The sequence below is a fragment of the Dunckerocampus dactyliophorus genome, chromosome 16 (genome assembly GCF_027744805.1).
Source record: "Dunckerocampus dactyliophorus isolate RoL2022-P2 chromosome 16, RoL_Ddac_1.1, whole genome shotgun sequence".
Taxonomy (NCBI): Eukaryota; Metazoa; Chordata; class Actinopteri; order Syngnathiformes; family Syngnathidae; genus Dunckerocampus; species Dunckerocampus dactyliophorus.
The window spans coordinates 12,807,756-12,829,304 of NC_072834.1; the positions used below are offsets into that span (position 1 = coordinate 12,807,756).

At 44.9% G+C, this 21,549-nt stretch overlaps 3 protein-coding genes across 5 annotated transcripts; all 3 read left to right on the plus strand.

Annotated features, from left to right (window-relative positions):
* Positions 1 to 828: 828 nt before the first annotated feature.
* zw10 (zw10 kinetochore protein) lies at positions 829 to 6,716 on the plus strand. Its single transcript, XM_054755892.1, has 16 exons — positions 829 to 1,217; positions 1,658 to 1,792; positions 2,172 to 2,273; positions 2,384 to 2,461; positions 3,322 to 3,481; positions 3,565 to 3,717; positions 3,806 to 4,003; positions 4,082 to 4,218; positions 4,292 to 4,474; positions 4,558 to 4,784; positions 5,308 to 5,379; positions 5,456 to 5,625; positions 5,744 to 5,874; positions 5,952 to 6,083; positions 6,168 to 6,370; positions 6,446 to 6,716. Exons 1-16 carry the CDS (start codon positions 1,113 to 1,115, stop codon positions 6,564 to 6,566), a joined length of 2,307 nt encoding a protein of 768 aa, XP_054611867.1. The 5' UTR covers positions 829 to 1,112; the 3' UTR covers positions 6,567 to 6,716.
* A 2,492-nt stretch (positions 6,717 to 9,208) lies between these two features.
* On the plus strand, positions 9,209 to 11,274 carry LOC129169467 (G protein-activated inward rectifier potassium channel 3-like). 3 transcript variants are annotated; one of them, XM_054755893.1, is made up of 3 exons: positions 9,209 to 9,295; positions 9,433 to 10,528; positions 10,613 to 11,274. In XM_054755893.1, exons 1-3 carry the CDS (start codon positions 9,224 to 9,226, stop codon positions 10,807 to 10,809), a joined length of 1,365 nt encoding a protein of 454 aa, XP_054611868.1. In that variant the 5' UTR covers positions 9,209 to 9,223; the 3' UTR covers positions 10,810 to 11,274. The 3 variants fall into 3 exon arrangements, with proteins under 3 accessions (XP_054611868.1, XP_054611869.1, XP_054611870.1); XM_054755894.1 differs by having other exon boundaries at positions 9,241 to 9,379; XM_054755895.1 differs by lacking the exon at positions 9,209 to 9,295 and adding an exon at positions 9,302 to 9,379 and having other exon boundaries at positions 9,487 to 10,528.
* A 456-nt stretch (positions 11,275 to 11,730) lies between these two features.
* On the plus strand, positions 11,731 to 21,412 carry pom121 (POM121 transmembrane nucleoporin). Its single transcript, XM_054756022.1, has 13 exons — positions 11,731 to 12,341; positions 13,980 to 14,186; positions 14,365 to 14,514; positions 16,793 to 16,873; positions 16,962 to 17,136; positions 17,214 to 17,302; positions 17,396 to 17,475; positions 17,539 to 17,660; positions 17,758 to 17,857; positions 17,946 to 18,203; positions 18,318 to 19,790; positions 20,163 to 20,267; positions 20,382 to 21,412. Exons 1-13 carry the CDS (start codon positions 11,794 to 11,796, stop codon positions 20,486 to 20,488), a joined length of 3,495 nt encoding a protein of 1,164 aa, XP_054611997.1. The 5' UTR covers positions 11,731 to 11,793; the 3' UTR covers positions 20,489 to 21,412.
* The last annotated feature ends 137 nt before the right edge of the window (positions 21,413 to 21,549 follow it).

Consider the following 21,549-nt stretch of genomic DNA (forward strand, 5'->3'; position numbering starts at 1 on the left):
TGTGTGGAGCAAGCGTTTTGGTGAAAAGGGCGTAGATTAAGAAGGTTAAGGAAGTGTTGCTGTTTTACACACATGTGTAGCTAAGGCTCCTGCATTTGTAAGTGCTTTCCGATCTGTGAAAATAAATGGCCGACTGAATGCCGCCATCCTGAAGTGTAGTTATTCAGCCGTCATTACACTATGTACACTGTGTATTTAGTTCCTGAGGGTGCAAATTGTGACAGTGTCGTGCTGTCCCAAATCCATTATTGCCTGTGACCACTTACCGGAAATGACAATCACAATGTTTCCCAGCTTCTTCTTCTCTCTCGATCAGGGGTCACCCAGGGTAGCCCCCCACGACCACATGAGGTGCTCGCAAGCCTGATTTTCATTCAGGTTTTCAGTTAATAATGAAAGAACAGTAGAAAGAAATGCATTCTGAAATACAAAATGTGAGTTGTGGACACCAGCATGTTGTTAATGTTCTGGTAAAACAAGCAAATTCGCTTTGTTTGGGTTTAAAATAAGCTCTGAAAATAAATGTTACAAAAATGAGTAGCTCTTGGCCATTTTCATTTAGTAAAAGTAGCTCTCACAAGGAAAACGTTGGTGACCCCTGCTCTAGCTTAACAGTGAAATGCAACCGCTCGAATACCGCTACCACTTTGGCCGCTACGTAGCCAAATTGGCGACGATTGAGGGTGATAAGTGTCTGTCGCTGCACACTCGCCATAGTGTTGAGTGCAACATCTAGTACTAGAAACGCACTGCATTTTGCTGTACTTTACAGTGTACATAGTACTGCTTCTCAGTGTGAACGCACCTATGCACTTAAAATGCTAAGTGAATGGGTGGAAGTGCGCGATAGGGAGTACAGCGAAAGCCTATTTATGCTGGTAGTAATAATTAATAAACCTAGTGTAAGTTATCCATCTGATGTTTGGTGGCAGAAGTAATGTGTTTTGCTGATAATATAATTACAGTATTCGAGAAAGTGGAGGAGGCGGGGCATCCTGTCCCTTTGCACGAGCCAATCAAACCGCCTGGCGCCTTCGCTGTCAGAGTTTTTTCTTTTTGGAATCAATAATAAGAATTTGAAATAAAATATCCATATCGCCTTGTGCTTCACGATGTCGTCGTTTGTCACTGAAGTCCTCGCCAGCTCCGGCAAACTGGAGAAAGAGGACCTGTCCAGTAAAATCAGCAAAATGTCGCGCAAGATTGAAGACACGAAGGTAGGATGCCCTGTACTAGCATAGCATAGCATAAGCATAGCATTAGCTCTCCTGATGCGAGTCGCTGGAAGTTTTGGGCGAGCATTGGCAGCTAATGTTATGCCCGCCTCTAACTCCAACATTACACGCATTTGAATGCACAGATTACGTACAAAAAGATTGCGAGTAGGATTGTTTGAGTAGTTTTGTGGTTCTCTTTACACTGTCCAGCCTACGTGGCCCCGTGATAGTTAAACAGTACACTTGATAAAGTTAACAGTGCACCACACTGTTGATTTTGTATTATTTCCCTTTATGGTACAGTAGATGGAAATGAGATCATTTAGACAGAATTTAGTACAAGCGGCTTTGCTCTATTGAGGCTCATAATAAATACTGTATCTCGCACAATATATAGTGTATGTATTGTTTATCCCCACTCCCCAATGTCTCTATCGTAGGAACAAGTGTGTGACATGATAAACAAGCGATATCGGGACTTCCTGCCGAGCCTTCAAGCATCTGAGGACCTAATGGTGCAGGTGGACGACGTGTCCAAAGAGATGGTGTCCCTTAAAAGCTTTGTCGAGTCAGAGGTATGCATGATTATTGCGGGTACACTGAATTGACACTGCTGAGTACACAGACGGGTGACACGCTGGAGTGGTCTGCCTCACAGCCTGGAGATCCGGGTTTGAATCTCAGTTGGAACATCTCTGTGTGGTTTGCATGTTCTCCCCGCATCTACTCCCGCATTCCAAAAATATGCATGTTAGGTTAATTGGAGATGCTAAAATGTCCATAGGTGTGCGTGTAAATGGTTGTTTGTCTATATGCTGTGATTGACTGGCGGCCACCCCAGGGTGGTCGACCACCTCACACCTGTGTTCCTCATGAGGACAATTGGTATTGAAAATGAATGGATGGAGTCCATATGCTGAATTCAGTTTTCTCCAATTAATGTTAAAAAAACAGGTGCAGCTAAACATCCATGAGGCCGTAGCAGAGTACACAACGTTGAAGCAACAGTTAGAGAGAAACACTGTCGTCATCACGATGCTTGGACACCTGAAAGAGGTACACAACAATGTTTTGTTGATTGTACCATTTATGATGCGTCACTTTTGAGCCTTGCAAAGCACTTGCTTTGTGGTGAACAACTATGTTTATGTATGTATTTCTCGTAGTTTCACAATTCAATGGAGGAGTTCAGCAAAGCCTTACAGGAGAAGAAGTATGTTGATGCAGCCAACCAGCTGGAAAGGGTAAGAGCTTGCATGGAGACAATTTACCTTCAGTTTGGTGCAGTGGCGTATCGATTTCCCCACTCGGTACACTTTTAATGTTTAGGACAGTAATTGTACATTATGTGTTGCAATCCACCTCCACAAGCCCAGGAAGTGTGCTTAACCACTTGTCGCTCACCCGTGGTACAAAAATGGGCTAGCTAGATGCCACCAGCCAGGCAAAGTGTGTAAACAAAAATGCCAGAAAGTGGATTGAGATTGAAACGTGAGCGATCACACATGTTGGCATAGTTAAGCTTAGCATGTGACAAGCTGTCATCAATTGACTACACATTTTACGGGCTATTATTCATTCTCTTGATAATAAGAAACAAAGTGAAAGTCAGCAAAAGACGTCTCACGTACCTGGTCACACATGTGCATCTCACGTATCTGGTCACATATGTGCAAGTGCCAGTAAGGCAGACAGGCAATTCCAGTTTATGCTTATCAAAATAAAGTGCCTTTATTAGTTTTGTCACCTAATAAAAAAAGATTATATAATTAGGATTGGTTTTAGCATCTTTTATTTGAAATTGTATTTCTTGGAGAATTACCTGCCAACATTTGCAATTTTTTGTGTTTAATTTTAAAAACCATTTAACAGTTTCATGTTTGCATTTTGTTCCCTTACCATACCCAAAATGAACTGAACCATGACCTTAAAACTGAGGTACTTATTGAATCATAATTATGGTATACGCTTACACCCCTAGTGAAATATACCAGGAACATTCTCACGATTCGTCACAGACAAAATGCTCAATTTGGATACAACTGACACTGAGTATTTGGATTCCTTTTTTAAACAAGTCATTAGTCTCTATGGCCGCTTCTAGGCAAGGACCAACGTGGAGTCCCTCAAAGGCTGGAAGGTGTCGCAGCTCCCACTGCTCAGTGCTCTCAGCTCCGAGTTGACGGTGCAGAGGGAAAACCTAAACTATCATCTGGGAGATGAGTGGAAGCGCCTCGTCATCTGGAAATTACCTCCCTCAAAAGGTAGGAATTTATCACACAATAAATCACAAAAAGGGATCCAAATGGCTTTTTTTAAATGGTGAATTTGTAACCCCCACCTGCAGAGCCTCCAGGCGTGGCCTCCTTCCTGCAGGTGGAGCTATATCTGAGTCAGTCTTCCATGAATGACAGTGATCCAGAACCACCTGCTGTGCTGTGCAGCGTCCTGCAGGCCTTGGCCATCCAGGGAGATCTCCTGCACAAGATGAAATTTTTCAGTGAGAGCAAACGACAGCACAAAACCTATTTGATAAACATCTATACTTGTTGTCCAAAATAGCAGCCCGCGTGCCCTTGTCCTTTCAGGCCAGGTGCTGCTGAAGAACATGCTGAAGCCACTGGTGCTACACTCATCTCTGTCGGTGCAGGTGGCGGAGCAGCAGGGTAAGGGCGTCGCCCTGACCTTTAAGAGCTTGAAGGAGTGCATGGAGGAGCGTGCCACTCCGTCGCAGGTCTATATCAAAGTGCTCCTGGTGCTCAAGACTCTTCACTCACACCTCCTAGGTACAACATGATGATCTACAACTTGTTGTGGTACTGAATAATATTTCATTAATGGTTGGTTCCCCTCAAACCCCCCAGACGTTCCTGTTGGTGATAAAAAGCTGTCAACCATCTTGGGCGAGCTGATATGGGAGGAACTCTCTCGGTGCATCATCCACGAGTGTCTGCTCCACTCCATCCCCACCAACAGCAGTCAGCTGGAACAATACAACACGGTACATTGGACATCACAGCTAAGTTAACACGTGGTTCAGCATCCAGCCACATGACCTGTGACTCATAAAGCAGGTGATCAAGGAGACGGAGGAGTTTGAGAAGTCTCTGAAGGAGATGGAGTACCTGCGGGCCGACTCCACAGACCTGCTCAAGTACGCCAGAGATGTGAACTGTCACTTTGCCAGCAAGAAGTGCAAGGACGTCATTGTGGCCGCTCGCAAACTCATGACCTCCAAGATGCACAACACCGTAAAGGTGCGCCCTCGTTTGACTCCTTTTTTGTGTATTTTTATTCTCACCGTGTGTGTCACGAGTGCATTTAACCCCCAATCGCTTAGATTACGCCAGAGTCCAAGCTGTGTCTCCCCAAGCTGCCTGCTCCGAGGACGTCGGAGCAGGTGAAGCAAGAGGCGGCCCCAAACGAGCACACCGCCATGGAGAATGGCAGTCAGCTGTCGGCATGGAGCTTGTGTCTGCCAGCGTGTCACATCAGCGAGTCGGTGCAGCAGCTGATGGAGCTGGCTGTCAACACGCTGTGCGAGGCGGTTGGAAGCTCCTCCCAATGGTTTGTTGAACCTTCACTTCAACAGCGACACTTTTATGGTGCACTTTATCCACTTTTTACATACACGCTGTAACTGCATGTGCAAAGTAATAGATGCCATAAATCACTTACAACAACACAATAAGACGTGTGACAGGACCCAAACATTGGCAACACTAGCTTAGCTATGTGAGCTCACATTTTAACAGCAGCATCATGCAAGGTTAGCCTGTTCACTGAAGAAAAATAAAAAGACCAAGCTTACAGCTCCTACGTCTAGCTGAGCGATGGCTAGTTGGCAGAGCGCTTTGCTTTAAGATGTGTAGTGAAGCCTCTTTTGTCTTCTTTTTCTCGTTTTTTCGACATTTCAGCGCCTTTTCCCTCAGAAGTGGCACAAACAAGTTTTTTCTCATGTTTCATGTTCATAAACAGGCTCTACGGACACATTACTGTTATAACATTAAAAAGTCAATTTTCACTTTTGCATAATAGGGACATTTTTTTAGAAAACTATCTTCATTTCCTCCTGTTGTCTTCCTCACAGTGCTTTGCAACTATTCTTCACCGTCAGAAACATCTTCCAGCTCTTCTACGACGTGGTGCCTACGTACCACAAGTGAGACTTTCTCTGGTCGATACCGCACATCCAGCCATCGAGCTTTTAACCTGAAGGTGAAAACTCTTTTTCTCAGAGAGAACCTCGTCAAGTTTCCTCACCTGGCGGCCATCCAGCACAACAACTGCATGTACCTGGCCCACCACCTCCTCACCCTGGGCCACCATTTCAGAGCCCACCTGCCGCAGCCCCTTAATAAGGGCGTGGCCACCTTTGTTGACATGGTGCCCGGATTCAGGAAACTGGGTAACCCATCATTGATTCCCCCTGTGGACAAAATACCATGACACTTATGCATATCTCTGTGGATGATTGAAGGGCATAGGAATGTGGAAAGGAAAACAAAACTTTTTTTGCTATGCAGGCGCTCAGTGCTTCTTAAATCAGCTGAACGTCCAGAGGGCGGAGCTGTTGGAGCGACTGTCCACCGCTCAAAATTTCTGCAACCTGGATGAGGAGGACAATTACATAGCGGCCAGCAAGGCCGTGAGACAGGTGGGGGGCGGGGGACTCTCTACTTCTGCTTTTCCTTTGTCCTTGCACCATTCTTCTCATGCATCTGTTGTCTGCAGATTATCCATCAGTTGAAGCAGCTAGGGACGGTGTGGCAGGACATCTTACCGGTCAGCATCTACTGCAGAGCAATTGGCAACCTCCTCAACACGGCCATCACGGAAATCATTGCCAAGATCATGATGCTGGAGGTTTGTTGCTGTTGCTGCCGCCACACACTGCATGCACAGCACAATACATATGAGGAAAATATGCATTCTTTTTCTGTATTCCAGGATATCTCGTCAGAGGACGGAGAGCACCTCCATACGCTCTGCCAGACAGTCATTGAGGAAGGGCCACTGGTCTTTATTCCTCTGGCAGAGGAGCACAAAAACAAGAAATATCAGGAGGAGGTTCCACTCTATGTGAAGAAGTGGCGCACTTTCAAGGAGCTGGTCATCGTGCTGCGTGCCAACCTTCAGGAGATTGTCGACAGGTACCGACAATTGAAACCATCAGCGACGCACCAATGATTTTGTAGCTACAATGTTCACACTCTTTCCTCACTCAGGTGGGCGGACAGCAAAGGTCCTCTGGCAGTGGAGTTCACAAGTTTAGAGGTGAAAAGTCTGATCCGAGCCTTGTTCCAGAACACGGAGAGAAGAGCTATGGCTCTGACCAAAATCAAATAAACGACCACGAAGAAGAGACTGAAGCGCTTTCTTTTCCTTCCTCTGTCTTTCTAATATACGGCGCACTCGCCGACTACAACGTTGGGTAAAAAAAATTCAGCCTTTGCAATAACAATAAAAAACATAATTTTTAGAATGGACTGTCACGCTGAGAGGCTAGAGCTGTTTGTAGTACACTCACAATTACACTCAAAATACACTCAAAAAGCAAAATTTGAAGATGAAAAAATGCAAGAATTTAGATTTTGCACTGCTGGATCTTGAGGTTCTACATAGAGCTTCATGATGGAAAAAGAAGAAATGGGAGTGAAACAAAGACATTTTTGAATAAGCAATTTATTGCAAACAACCATTAAACTGAAATGGGCTGTTCATCAGCTGATCAAAAGTTTAAGACCCCCAAAACAATTACCTCAAAAATTGGTTCGGGCATGCCTGATGCCAGTGTTTACAGGGGACTAGTGAGAATGTTGCTTCAGGTGGTGAAGATGACTTCACAGAGGGCACCCACTGTCTGGAACTGATGTCCATTTTTGTAACCTTCCCTTGCTCTCAACTGGATTTAGATCAGGGGAAACACACAGGATGGTCTAAAAGAGTAAGATTAGGTTGTCAGGGAGGGTATTGAGAACTGCAGCTTTGTCCTGTTGAAAAAGCCAGTCATTACCACACAGACGAAGGAAGAACTTCAGTCATGAGAGATGCCCCCTGCAACATCTCCAGATAGACAGTTGCCGTTGGATGCCCCTGCACAATCTGAAGCTCCATTGTTCCATTGAAAGAAAAAGCATCCTGGATCATGATGCCGCCCCCTCCACTTTTTTTTTCCATCAGTAAAACTATCTTCCACATTTCAATGTTCCATGTTTGGTGCTCTTGTGCAAATTCCAAACAGTCAAGGAGGTGCTGCCTTTGAAGACAACTTTTGTTCTTAAAACCCATCTCTCGCCGATGCCTTCTGATAAGTTATTGGACTGCAGATTGCACCAGTAACAACTGTGATTTCGTGCGTCTGCGTCCAACCTCAGCAGCAATGGCGCGCTGCAAGAGGCCTTGCTTTTGCAGCTCAACAATCCAACTGTGGTCAAAGAGAGAAAGCTTTTTTGCCTTTGCCATCAAGAGATCACGACAGTGTGAAGACCTGACAAAATGACATTGAATCCACATTTTTGCCAAGATTTTGGCTTTTAAAGGCAGTGGTCTTAAACTTTTGATCAGCTGATGAACAGCCTATTTCACTTTAATGCTCGTTTGCCAAAAATTAATTACTCAGTGTTATTGCATTTTGAAGCTCTACTTCCTATCTCCTGAAGAACTAACTGCACAATGGAGATTCTTGCAATTTTTCAGGTGGTCTTAAAATGCACCTTATTGAGTTTACATTCTAGGGCAAGAAAATATTAGGAACCACTACTTCTATGCTGCTACAAACAAAGCATTTGTTTTAGTGTATTTTTAATCAATATTCTATTGGAGGCGTACCTAATAAAGTGCTAGGTATAAAGCTATATGTACATAGCGACAGTTTGTCACCAGTTGTGCGTAAAAGCTGCCTGTGATCAATTTGTGGCGATGTTCTTTAGCACACAATTATTCCCATAGGGATTACACCGACATGTCTCACTCGTCGTTTTTTTTTTTACCCTTACAAAACCAGCTGCGCTTACATAACCGCTGAACTGCCATCTGTTTCCACGCAAGCTTCATGAACATACTGTATATACTTTATTGATCCTTTGCAGGAAATAACCTTCCTACAGCGACCACATATGGTATGGTTTATTTGTTTCAGACATGCTTAACAAGTTACATTAAGGAACCTCATGTGGTTACAGTTGAAAATGTCCCAAAAGGAGTAGGAAGAAGTAATTATTTAAGAGTTTATTTAATCCTACACCTTGTCCATATTTTAGTACTGGGAATTCATTCACACCATATCTTTTACATGCTGACACAATATTTTCTTTGCTTACATTTTGTCATTTACATTTTGATATCCTCCTGTGGAAAGAAAGGAAAGGAAGGTGTTGGGGAAAAAAAAAAAAATATATATATATATATCAAGAAGCAAGTCGGAGTTTTTTTTATGGCAGTATATATAGCTTGTGTAGTGTTAAGGAAAAGGATTATCAATCCATTTTCTATGCCGCTTCTCATTAGGGTCACGGGGGTAGGCTGGAGCCTATCCCAGCTGACTTCGGGCGGCAGGCGGGGTACACCCTGGACTGGTCGCCAGCCAATTTCTAATTAATTCTTTCTCGCTTGTTTTGATGGAATTTGAATTTGAGTAAATTATCCAGCTAGAGGGAGTTTGTGAATGACAATGAATGAACGTGGAGAAGAATCATCCATTGATGATGTTTATTGTGGTTAATATCTATGACAATGTGTCCTTTAAGCCTTCTGGTAATCTTTTTCCAATCTAATGTTTTCTTCAGAGCGTCTCAGATGGACATTGTGGATTATTAAGGATAATCCCCCACTTGGGTAAACCATGTGGTGAGACAGAGTGGTCCACTTCAAGTGGTGTTTGCCAAGACACAAAGCTGGTCAATCATACGGGACGCTCAAAGTACTCCAACCATCTGGCAGTCGTTCCTCACTTTTCATTTTCATTGTCCCGACAAGCCGATCGGAGCCTCTTGAAACCCTTTGAGATGATCTCCAGTGTGATGTGCGGCGGTGGCGGCAGAGCCACAATCCGAAGCAACAGTCTCGACAGGAGCAAGGTCAGGATTTAGTCTCGCAGGAACTCCATCCCTCCAATGAAGACTCAGCTGCCTAGACCACAACCTGAATCTACCTCTTATACGGTACGGCTTTTTATTATCCTCTACTATTGAATCTGATGTTTCTTTCATTTCAGGCATCTATCATTACCTCAACAATGACCACAAGAACTGACTTCTCATCATCTCAGGAGGTCTCCCAGACCCAAAGTTCTTGCAGTCAGGACCCTATGTTGGTTCGACAAGAGGAGACTTTGTTGGAAACCACCGAGGAGGCCCCCAAGCCTCGGCGCAGCAGGAAACTCAAGCGTTTCAGCTCCAGGTGGCCATCAAGGGGCTCGAACAGCAGCAGCAACCTCTCCCTCCAAGCAACCAAGACAGAGAGGAAGCGCCGTAAGCTTCTCGGCGACGAGCACCCAGTGCATGTGACTGCCAGCAACCAGCGCCAGCGCTACGTGACCAAGGACGGCAAGTGCAGGGTCAACTTAGGGCCCATTGAGGACAAAAGCCGCTTCCTCTCTGATATTTTCACCACGCTGGTGGACCTCAAGTGCCGCTGGTTCCTTCTGGTCTTCACCATGTGCTACATCCTCACGTGGGTGGCCTTTGGCGGAATCTACTTCCTGGGCGCCTGGCTGCGAGGCGACATCGAACATGTGCACGACCCACGCTGGCGGGCATGCTACGAGAACGTGGACGGCTTCCTGTCAGCCCTGCTGCTGTCGCTCGAGAGCCAGAGGACCATCGGGTACGGCTCCAGAATGGTGACAGCGAAGTGCTCCGAAGGGGTGGTGCTCCTGATGGTACAGTCCATCCTGGGCTGCATCATCGATGCTCTCATGGTGGGCTGCATGTTTGTGAAGATCTCCCGCCCCCAGCAAAGGGCACAGACGCTCATCTTCAGCAAACATTGCGTCATATGCGAGCGGGATGAGAAGCTCTGCATGCTCTTCCGCATCGGGGACCTGAGGGAGAGCCACATGGTGGATGCCAAGATCCGGGCCAAGCTAATCAGATCCAGACAGACCAGAGAGGGAGAGTTCATCCCACTGGAGCAGTCCGAGATCAACATGGGCTACGACACGGGCGGAGACAGGCTTTTGCTGGTGGAGCCCCAGACCATCACTCACATCATCAACGAAAACAGCCCCTTCTGGGAGGTGGGTGCCGATCGTTTGAGGAGGGAGACCTTTGAGATCATCGTCATCTTGGAGGGCATCGTGGAAGCCTCGGGTGGGTATTTTATTTTTATGCTTTTAAAGCGTGCAAAGCAAGCAGATGATGCACTTAAGTAACAGTTTTGTCGTCCTTCTACAGGTATGACATGTCAGGCGAGGACGTCCTACACGGAGGACGAGATCCTGTGGGGTCACCGGTTCGAGTCATGCATTTCCTTAGAGAAGGGTGCCTTTCGCGTGGACTACAGTGCGTTCGACAAAACCTTCGAAGTCCAAATGTCAAAACTGAGCGAAAGAGACAGGAGAAATGCAATGGAGCAAGACCTTTCGTTTTAGGTGGAGAACTGTCTGCCTTGTGACAATACACATCAGTGGGGGTCCAAGACTTTCTCCACTGAGAGCCACATACAGAAAAACCAGACAACATGGAGGCCATTTTAATATTTTAATTTTGTAAAACCAAACCAACAAAGATATGGCAAGAGTTATTATCAACATTTCAACTTTACACCCTTTCCCTGTCCACACACACACACACACACACAGTTTTCTTGTCTAATTGTATTTTTTAGAATGCATCGTGGGCCAATAACAAACAAGTGGTGAGCTGCAAATGGCCCCCTGGCCGCACTTTGGACACCGCTGATACACGGTGTATACTTTGCTCATAAGCGACTGTTGTTCTCAAAAGTCTGCTTTTGAAGTGTTTATATAATTTATATATTTATGTAACACTACAATTCTGGTGCTATGTACAAAACAGTATCCATTATTTTACCGTCCATACGCTGTATGTGACATTTGAAACACTTTGTAAAAATAAAAATTAAAAAAACCCTCAATTGTCTGCAAAATGTAAGTAATCCATGTGGCATCTTATGAATACATATTATATATAAAAAATAAGGACAGTACAGGGGCCTTTCAATTGGTGGTCCAAAGGCTAAATCGGGACCAGGAATGACATCAGACCGGTTCGTGAGTTCAGTTCAAAACTAGTAAAAATGTATGCAGCAGATTCCTACAAACATCAGAGTGTTACAGAGGAGTTGAGTAGCATTGAGTAGCGTTTTTGGAGTAGTCCCTGTGCTCCTGTCATATAGAAGATATTTGACATAAGCTTTTGCTTTCATCAGCAGCAAGTCATATGGAATGTGATTCAGTGTGGAGTCAGTGTGTTTCTGAGACGCTTATTTTTCTTTGCTGCGACACCACTTCCATCCATTGGGCGGCGCGGGTGGACCAAATGTGAAAGTGAAGCACGATAGTAGCCGATGCAGAAGAAGCAGTATAGAGCAGCATGATGGGCGCGCTGCCGCCATGTCACCTAGAGAGAGAAATTTAGCTATTCTTTGTGCTTTAGCTTTAGTTAGTCTAATCCTTTATTTCGCTCCCTCGTTCCAATACGTTGTTATCACTTTAGCGCTTTGTGGCGTGGTGTGGCTCCTTTTTTGCGGAACGCGGCTTCCCGCCAGATTAGGCCTGAATCCCTGGACTGGACTGATCGCTCCAGTCGGCTACCTCCTTCGCTTTTGGGACTGGTGGGTGAGCGACGTGTCGGTGGTGTCACGGAGGAGGACCAAGCTCGGCGGTGAGAGGCGTGAGCAACGCAGCGAGTCACAGCGGCCTTTCAGACAGACAAGACCGGGCTTTAATGCCGTTTATCGCGGGCAACACTTGGCGAGCGAGTCGTTTCTTTTCAGCCCCCGGGACTTTCTCATGGGGAGCTACATTGGCAAACCCGAAAGTCCGACCGGCGACTTCGGGAGGCCCAGAGTTGTTGGGAACCCCCGAGAGCAACTTCGGGAGAATTTGTCCAGACCCAACCATGCTGTCTGCACCCCGAACAGGAGGCTGTCATTTGCTGGGTATGTTTACGGTTCATTATAGTGATGGGATTTTCGGCTCTTATTACTCGGCTCACAGAAAAGAGTTAGCATCGGCTCTTTCGGCTCCCAAATGGTTCCTACGATTGTTTTGGTAAATTAATTTATTACCTAAATAATATACAATTGTATTATCAAAACGATATTAAATTAAGTTTAAAATGAATTTCCATTATACGAAACATACACTGTATCAAACGTTTATTGTTTGTATGGCTTATTACACTCAATATGGATATTTATTAAAAAGTGAGCTTCAGTTGACAGTGGAAAAAATACAGTGCTGTTGGAAAGTTTGTGAACCCTGCAGATATGTTGGTTTTGATTGTGACCAAATAATTTTATTTTGGACTCATCTGTCCAGAACGAAACTTTACTACTAATCCCGTGATTGCGATGGTACAGGAAAAATGTTTACTGGGAGCAGACGGGAGGGGTAACCAACCAAAAGGAAAACAAAACAAAACCAAAAAAGACAGGACACGCGCCGTTATTTACAGTATTTATGTATTTTGTTAAATAAGCCCACACTGTAATGCGAGTCAATAGAACTACACAACCCAGAAGCCAGCAGTGCTTCCGTCCATTGGAGAACATTAACGAAAAGTAGAATGGAGTGAAAGTAAACTGATATGGCAGTTGTACTTTTATTAGGGCTGTCGAAAATCACACGTTAAGGGTGGTAAGTAAATTCATTAATTACGGTAACATTTTTAGCGGAATTGTGGCATGCACATTATGGCAAGCCACACCTATCAACAGCAGTACCATTCCAACACTATGTACAGTATATATTTCATTCACGGACACAACGAGCATCACAACATTTTTAGAGACAAAGAAAACAAGTTGATATTCTGATCAGCATAGTACTAAGAATAGTAGTGTTACAGAAATTATACAAACACTTATAGTGGCAAGTGTACATGGAAATTCCATAAAATACACTCAAAACATGTGAATTCAACTTAAATTGTCGGTAACTTTGACCGCAACCCCTCATTGCTCATAACAGTTAAGGTGAGATTCAAATGTTCTGCTACTATTAAAGAGATTATGAGTAATTTGATTTCAGATGTGTGGTGTCTTTTAGCTTGATGTAAATTTTCAGCAAGTCTTTGATGATATTGTCAAGTCAATGTCTGAAGTTATCAAAATTCTGACACGAGTCCAAGTCGCGTGAATCGAGTCTGCACCTCTACTTTAAGCTGTTCAAGGGGTTCATATACTTTAAAGCGGTGCTCTATACACCGAGACCCCTCTAAACGCTTGCCCTGTACACAATTTGAGATTTATGGTGTATTTTATTCAAATCAACGTATTATAGTGCCCCAATATTATTTTAAAAGCCCCTGAAATGAACCGGATAGGGCCCCTTTAAGTTAACACGTTTAGTGTCATGTAGAACTGCAGTGAGATGTATTTCTAACATTTTACCATCTTTTGTTTGAAAATAAGTATCCCAAAATACAAGACACACTTTTCTCAAATCAGTCTGACAAAACTGAGATTTAAAAAAAAAAAAACATCTAATTGGATTTCATGTGTGTACCTTACTGAAGAGGTAAGGAGAGTGAGTGGACATTTAATCTCAAGGTGTGCCTTCCCCATCCTTTTAAGGGAGCCGCCGGGCTCAGCAGGACGCTTCAACATCACCCCCCAACGTCACTACCCTCTTCAGCAGCCGGGTGTCTCCTCAGTGGGGATTATGTCTCCTGTCAGGTGGGATGGCTTCAGGAAGAAGAGCGTTCTCACACCAAGAAATTCCCTGGCTGCCCACAGTCCCGTCACGATGAAGATAGCCCGGCCGGACCACAGTAGCCCCAGGTTTTTTTTTCACACACACACACACACACACACACACACACACACACACACACACACACACACACACACACACACACACACACACACACACACACACACACTCATAGTGGGAAATGAGGATTTTGATACCATATGTGCTGTGGAGTAGACCTAAGCATTATTGGAATCTTCCTATCAGTTTGGACCACCTGAGTTGTGCTGGAGCCCCCAGGGACCTGGTCGACCCCTGCTCCAGAGAAAGTGTCCTCAAAGTGTTGAAGGAGAGCCGCAAGCGAGAGGTTGAAGATGAGGACAGGAGCTTCACCACTGAGCAGAAGACCAAGAGAAGGTATACAAACCAGAGGAGACATGAGACCAGATACTGGCAAACTACGGCCTGTGGGCTACATGTATATACGACCCGTTGAGCTTTTTAATCTGGCCCGCCAAATGTTTGCAAACTATTTGTTTATCTTTTAATATTGAAGCTGTAGCCAGCAGTAGGATTTCTATAGAATAGATAGAATTTCCACCAACCGTTGGAAGAGAGGCAGGGGCACATGGAACAAGGAGGAAGCCATTAAATGTTGGTGGGGATCTGGATAAAGAGGATAATACAGAAATATATTATTATAGTTTGAATCACAATGGCATTAAAGGAACAGTCCGCCTCTTAGAATAATAATGGGATCCCCCCATATTTTTCTCATCCTTCATGAAACAGGAAGTAGCCTGCTAACTAACAAACACACATACCGGTACACTCCACAATTGCTTTTCTACAGACCTCCACCAAAGCCGAATTGTTATATTACTTATAAATATATTCTTTTCTAATATGCAGTATACAGTCATGGCCAAAAGGTTTGAGAATGACACAAGTACTGGTTTTCACAAAGTTTGCTTCTTCAGTGTTTTCAGATATTTTTCTCAGATGTTACTATGATGTACTGAAGTATAATTATAAGCGTTTCATACGTGTCAAAGACTTTTATTGAAAGTTCATGTAGTTAATGTAAGGAGTTGATATTTGCATTCTTTTTCAATTCACCATGTCTTGCTGTCAATTCACTTCTGCAAATTCTGTTTTTGCAAATTGTGCCTCTTGAGGACTGACCACAAGTCCTCAAAGGGATTCATGTCCGAGGAGTTTCCTGGCTATGGAGCCAAAATGTTGATGATTTTATTTCCCGATCCATTTATTACTTTTGCCTCGTGACAGGGTGCTTGCTCCATCATGATGGAAAAAGCATAGGTTGTCACCAAACTGTTCTTGGATGGTTGGGAAAAGTTGCTCTCGAAGGATCTTTTTGTACTATTCTTTATCCATGACTGTATTCTTAGGCAAAATTGTGAGTGAGATCACTTCCTTGGCTGAGAAGCACCCCACACAAGAATGATTTCAGGATGGCGTACTGTTGGCTTGACACAGGGCTGATGGTAGCGCTAGCCTTTTTTTTCGGACAAGCCTTTTCTGGATGCCCCAAATAATGTGAAAGGGGATTCACCAGAAAAAATGACTTTACCCCCGTCTTCAGCAGCCCAATCCCTGTACATTTTGCCAATACCAGCCTGTCTATGGTGTTTTTCCTGGTGAGAACTGGCTTCTTAGCTGCCCTTGTTGACACCAGGCCATCTTCCAAAGGTCACCTCTACACACCTGTTCTCCATTGTTTACATCACATTGTGCAACTCGTATGCTGCAGGGACTCGAGACGGCCGCTAGATAGCAAGTGAGTGAGTTAACCAGTTAGCCTCGGATTTATTTCTACTAAACTTAAGAAGCCGAAAACTTACCACTTCCACCCAGAATGGGAGGAGAACTTTTTTTCAATCTATCATATCGGACTTCATGTAGTTTTAAGGTAATGTAATGCAAGGACATCTTTTATGACTGTTTTGTGTCATTACTCCCACCTAGTGACCAGAATACCTAATATCACTTGTATTTCAATATGTTATGACTAATAGACCATTGTCTATTATTTTTTGAAAACAAACGTGATATAATGAGGGAGCGATCATCGAACCACGATATTGCAAGGGACTACTGTATAGTATCTGCAAATTGCTTTCATAAAAGCTGAGGCAGCAGACTGGAAATTAATATTTGTCATTCGTAAAACTTTTGGCCATGACTAGCTATACTAGCATATCTTGAAAAATTACAATATGTACTAAATATAATTGATTTAAGGAGTGCAAGTAAGCAAATATTAAAGGCTCAGGAGGTTTTTGCAGTTCATTTTTTGAGAGTGTAGTTTCCAATATTGAACGTTTTGAAATGTAAACTGTATACTAAATTTGGGGTTTTCTATTTAACTGTAATCATCAAAAATGATTAAGAAATTAAGAAGTACATTCTTGAAATATTTCTCTGTGTAATGAATCTATTGAACATGTTTTTTTTTTTTTAAGTAGGACTGCTGAAATAAACTAGCTTTCACAAATATTCAAATTTATTGAGCTACGCCATGCATACATATGTATATACATGCCTGTGCTACACCATTAATCTATAATTCTGTTTACCTTGGATAAACAACCACATACAGTAAGTGATGTAACACATACGTCAGGCTCTTAGTGCATAAATAATTTATTGTGCGTTTTTAATACATTCCCAGGCGTAATGACAGTGGAGGAAGTGCACACTCGGCTTTTGAGCCTCTTTTGCCCAACGGAGCGCCATCACAACTGGTCCCTAAGTAAGTTTAACCTTCCCTTACTGTCGCTTAGTGTTTATATTGACTGGATCGTCTGTAGTCCTATGCTTCCCCCTTTTCATTCATCTAGACCAGGAAGCCTAAAAAGAGGCATGACCTCAGTGACGGAAGAGTCCATAATGAAGAGGTCTCGCACCTCCTCCATCAGCTCTGCCAGTGGAGTCCACGCCCCCAGAGGGACCCCTGGCTCCAAGAGAAACCCCATTTACAGCTCCTACAGCTCTTCACTGGGGGGTCTTGTGCAGGTAACCCACACCCACCGTGTGTCATTGTTGTTAAAGTGGCTGCAAGGAGATGATGATACATTTGCCTCCTTTGACAGTTTAAGAAACCATCGGCGCCGAGCTCTCCAATGTCCAGCCCAGGTTCTTCTCGCTCTCAGACACCAGAAACAGCCTCCAAGAGACCCAGGTGTGTTTTTATGATGGTCTTATGCCTCCCTATCGATCCTGAATTCACATAAGTGAATTTTACTGTTTGTATCTTGTTGATTTCTCTTACCAGAGAGGATGATTGTCTTTCTCCCAGCTCAGCGTCCTCTGTGAGGTCAGATAAGACAGCCTCAGAAAAAGCCCCTGAGACTTGTAAGTGTGACTCTGCAGTCCTGCACGGTAAGGAGTCATATACTCATGTCCAATGTTTTGCAGCCAAACAGACTCCAGCCCCCAAAGTCCCAGTTACGACTTCAACAGACTCCACTGGGAGTGGTGGGAAGAGAAAACGAAAGATTCAGCTCGTATCCGCCAACCGGGACGACCACATCTCGCTGGTAAGGAGTGACAATGACTACGTTTATACAGTGGAACCTCCGAAGTTGGAAACAAATTTTCCATAGGAAATAATGAACTATCACTATTGTTTTGCAGCCTCCGCCACCAGAGCTGGGCTACACCGTAACTGTGAAGGATCTGGATGATGAGAAGAAGGCCGCCATCAGCAAGATCCAGAAGGTTCTGGAGACACCCGGTGAGTTGGCATAGATATGAGAAGACACCCAAATGCATCTTTGTGTCCTTTTCAACCCCATCCTGAACTCTGACCTGTGTCTATCAAGCTCCCGAACTCGAAGAGTCCACCTCTTCTCTGACCTCCACCACCGTTTCCGCCATGCCTGCTTCGTCTACCACCTCTGTTCCCAGCACCGCCACCCTCACCCTGAGTAGCCTTTTAGCTGCCCCTCTGCCCAAAACCTCGAGCTCGGCCACACCTGTCATCAACCTTGATCCCAGCCCATCACCATCGGCTTCCAATCCCCTGCTGGAGGCTCTGAAGATGAAGAGTCCCGTAAACTCTGCTGCTAGCACGGCCACAGGTAGGACCACCGATGTGGAAGTGACCGATAAAACAGCTGAAGGCTCATCACAGAAATTGATCTTAGTGGTGTCTTCATTCTTTTCTCTTAATTTGTGCCTCCTTGTGTCCACAGAGTCTGCATTGACTGCACTTGTACCACCCAGTGTCTCAAACCCGAAGGTATCCACTGTCCCAGACCCTCCAAAACCCCCACCTGCCTCACAGTCCCAGCCCGCTTCCATTAGTGTGGGCCAGCCCTCTGCCTTCACTCAGGTTCTGGGCCTGGTTTCCAAGCCTGCAAGCAGCAGCAGCACTCCGTCGTTGACCGGAGTCAGCCCATTTGGACTGTCGAGCCTGTTCAGCAGCAGCACTGTTGTGTCCTCTGCCGCTAACCCAGCCCCTTCCACCACTGCTGCCACGAGTAGTTCGGAGTCACTCAGTCACTCCAGCCCTCTGCTCGCCTCGGGGTTCAAACCCATCTTTGCTGCCACCACTGCTCCCTCCACCACATCAACTATGTCAGCCCCAGAGAGCAAACCCCTTGTACAAAACTTCAAGCCAATTTTTGGCAGCAGCACCACTGCAGGGCCTGGCTTTGCCCCGCCTCCATACACAGCTTCCATTACAACATCTGCCACGGGTTCTTTGAGCTCTTCAATATTTGGTGCCTCAGAAAGCAGCACCACTCTTACACCATCACTTTTCACCGGTTTGACCTCCACCGGCTCCACCACCACCACCACCAACACAAATCCTGCAGCCCAGCCTGCTATAAAATCCGTGTTTGGACCCTGGTCAACTCCAGCTTCAACTAGCACAAGTACCACCTCAGCGCCAGCTCCTGCTACCGGGAGCACCTTTAATTTTGGAGCTGTCGCCACCACCACCGCTGCTGCTGCTGCCCCCACTACAACCGCTGCTAACTCCTTTGCATTTGGCATCACACAGCCCCAAGCCACCAGCCAGAAGGTCTTTGCTTTTGGTCAGACAGCAGTCAGTCAGAATACGACACAACCAACTTTCGGAGGCTTCTCCATGGCAAACGGCACTCCCGTTGCTGCCACCTCCACTGCTAAAGCTGACGTCACCACTTTGGCACAGTCTGCGTTTACCTTTGGAAAGTCGTCATTTGAAGCGCCAACCTCGCAGACGACCTTCAGCTCCACAGCATCTGTTTCCACCGCATCAAAGCCCTTTACTTTTGGCGGTAGCGCAGCACCACCCGCACCGGCTTCCAATCCTGCCCCACCAGCTTTCCCGTTCGGGGGTGCTGTTGCCACCGCACCATCCAGCTTTGTGACGCCAACTAAACCAGCGTTTGGCGGCAGCTCCACTACCTTTGCTTTCGGAGGCACCACCATGCCATCGGTGGCGCCAAGCTTCGGACAAGCTGCCCAGACTCAGAGCGCGCAACCCAGCACACCCTTCACGTTTGGTGGCGCCACTCCTCAGCACACCCCCTTGGGCCCCACGCAGCCTGCATCCGGCGGATTTAACTTTGGCGCCGCGTTATCGCAGCCCCAGTTTGGAACACCACTCGCCAATAATCCGGCGCCACAGATGGGAGGCTTCAACTTTGGGGCTGCTGCTGACAAACCAGCTTTTGGTAAGTTCTTGGAATAATACTCGGTGTTTCCCCTACTAGCATTATATTGGGGGCGCCCCCACCACTCCAAGAAGGTCAAGTGAATGAATGAGTGAATTAGAAATTTATTTTTCCCATTAAGTGCCAAATCACAGCAGAAGTAATTTAAGGATACATTTTTATATTGAACACGTGTGCGTGCGTAATGTCAGCCCCTCACAAACACATTGCACGTGCGTACCCCAAATGTAACTGTAGAGGAGCGATCACATTACGGTTGGCTATGCTGTATGTATGCATGTAAACAGGGAAAACACTGATTTGTCTAGTTTGCCAATTTTTCAAAACCTTTTGTGAAATCCTGAATGTTTCGTCATTTCACTTTCATCACAGGAACGTCTACCCCATCTTTTGGCCAGAGTACTTCTGCAGCTCCTGGTCCGATTCCCTTTGGAAATCCTGGAACGCCACTACAGGGCTTCAATGCTGTTCCTTTTGGTAGGCCTTGAATACACTGTCATACCCAAAGCAACGTTATTGTGGCTTGTTTATAACTGTTGTACTGTCTCTGTGTGTGTGTGTTTTTTTTTGTTCTTGTTTTTTTGCCATCAGGTTCTCCGGCGACTCCTTCTTTTTCCATCGGGGCTGGATCCAAGCCAAGCGGGGCTCGGCAAAGACTGCAAGCACGGAGGCAACACAACAGAAAGAACATGAAGTAATCTTGTAATGATTGAACTTTAATAGGACTTTCAGTCGCTGCTGTGGCTTATCGATGCTTTGTTCCAAGCCACTCTGCCACTCAGACCGCGCCATTTTCTTTGATGTGGTCCCGGCCAAAAACACTTTGTCGCTTGGACGACTACACGACGCCAGAGGAGGAGACACCTTGAGAAGATTCTGAGCAAAGTCATATCCAGAGTTGTCTTAAGGAGAACAGAGAAAACGGCGCATCAGCGCAGTTTATTTTTTTATGCAGACTGATTTGTACTTTAATGAATGTTTGCGACCTTCTCCCCACGAAGCTGGAAAGGAGGGAGAAAAACAAACCGCGTAACTGTCGACTTGTGACGCATTTTGCATTTTTTTATTATTTTTTTAATTGGCCGCCTGCCCATGTAAATGACTGCCACGCATCTGCACATAAAGGATGATTGAGTAGATGGCTTTGATTTCTAGCCACAGTTATTTGTGATGTTTCTTAACTGCAAACATTCCCAAAGTCCTCCCATGGACGGCCTTTTTTGTTGGGATTTTTTTTGAAGCACTGACATTAGCAGGTCAGTGAATGATTTTGACTTGTACTGACAAACCAAAGCCAATTGGGACAAGAACCTTTTAATTTCATTTTTTTTTTAGTTGCAGAGATCTTTCTTTGTGCCAGACTACCTCTTTTGAATCCCAGGCACTGAATCCTGGAATTGTTCAATTCATGTCAACATCTACTGTTTTGTCAATGAATCAGAATAATTAAGTCCGTTTACAGGACAGAAATTTCATCTTGTGCAGCATCTGTTTTTTAACATCACGTTAGCTGTCAAAAGTTGTTTGTGAAAATGTGCGCAACATAAGTGAACATAATCTGATGCAGCGCCGGTGGTTTATGTTGATCTAATAAAAGGGAATGATGGATGTTCCAAAACACATACAGACGCAACAAAATTATTTTTTACAATTTATGCACAGTTCACAAACTAGTTTGTATGAAGGGTGAACTTCTTTATACTCAACAAATGTATCAGTATATAAAGTAATACATTTTTCTACTAATTCTGCAAAGTTT

Bases quoted from the DNA above. Each gene is read 5' to 3' on its own strand.
- zw10 (XM_054755892.1), top strand. From the start codon at position 1,113: ATGTCGTCGTTTGTCACTGAAGTCCTCGCCAGCTCCGGCAAACTGGAG. The intron at 2,462-3,321 runs GTAAGAGCTTGC...GGCCGCTTCTAG, and splicing joins CAGCCAACCAGCTGGAAAGG to GCAAGGACCAACGTGGAGTC. The intron at 5,875-5,951 runs GTGGGGGGCGGG...TGTTGTCTGCAG, and splicing joins CCAGCAAGGCCGTGAGACAG to ATTATCCATCAGTTGAAGCA.
- LOC129169467 (XM_054755893.1), top strand. From the start codon at position 9,224: ATGATCTCCAGTGTGATGTGCGGCGGTGGCGGCAGAGCCACAATCCGA. The intron at 9,296-9,432 runs GTCAGGATTTAG...CTTTCATTTCAG, and splicing joins ACAGTCTCGACAGGAGCAAG to GCATCTATCATTACCTCAAC. The intron at 10,529-10,612 runs GTGGGTATTTTA...GTCCTTCTACAG, and splicing joins GGGCATCGTGGAAGCCTCGG to GTATGACATGTCAGGCGAGG.
- pom121 (XM_054756022.1), top strand. From the start codon at position 11,794: ATGTCACCTAGAGAGAGAAATTTAGCTATTCTTTGTGCTTTAGCTTTA. The intron at 12,342-13,979 runs GTATGTTTACGG...CATCCTTTTAAG, and splicing joins AGGAGGCTGTCATTTGCTGG to GGAGCCGCCGGGCTCAGCAG. The intron at 16,874-16,961 runs GTAAGTTTAACC...TCATTCATCTAG, and splicing joins CCATCACAACTGGTCCCTAA to ACCAGGAAGCCTAAAAAGAG.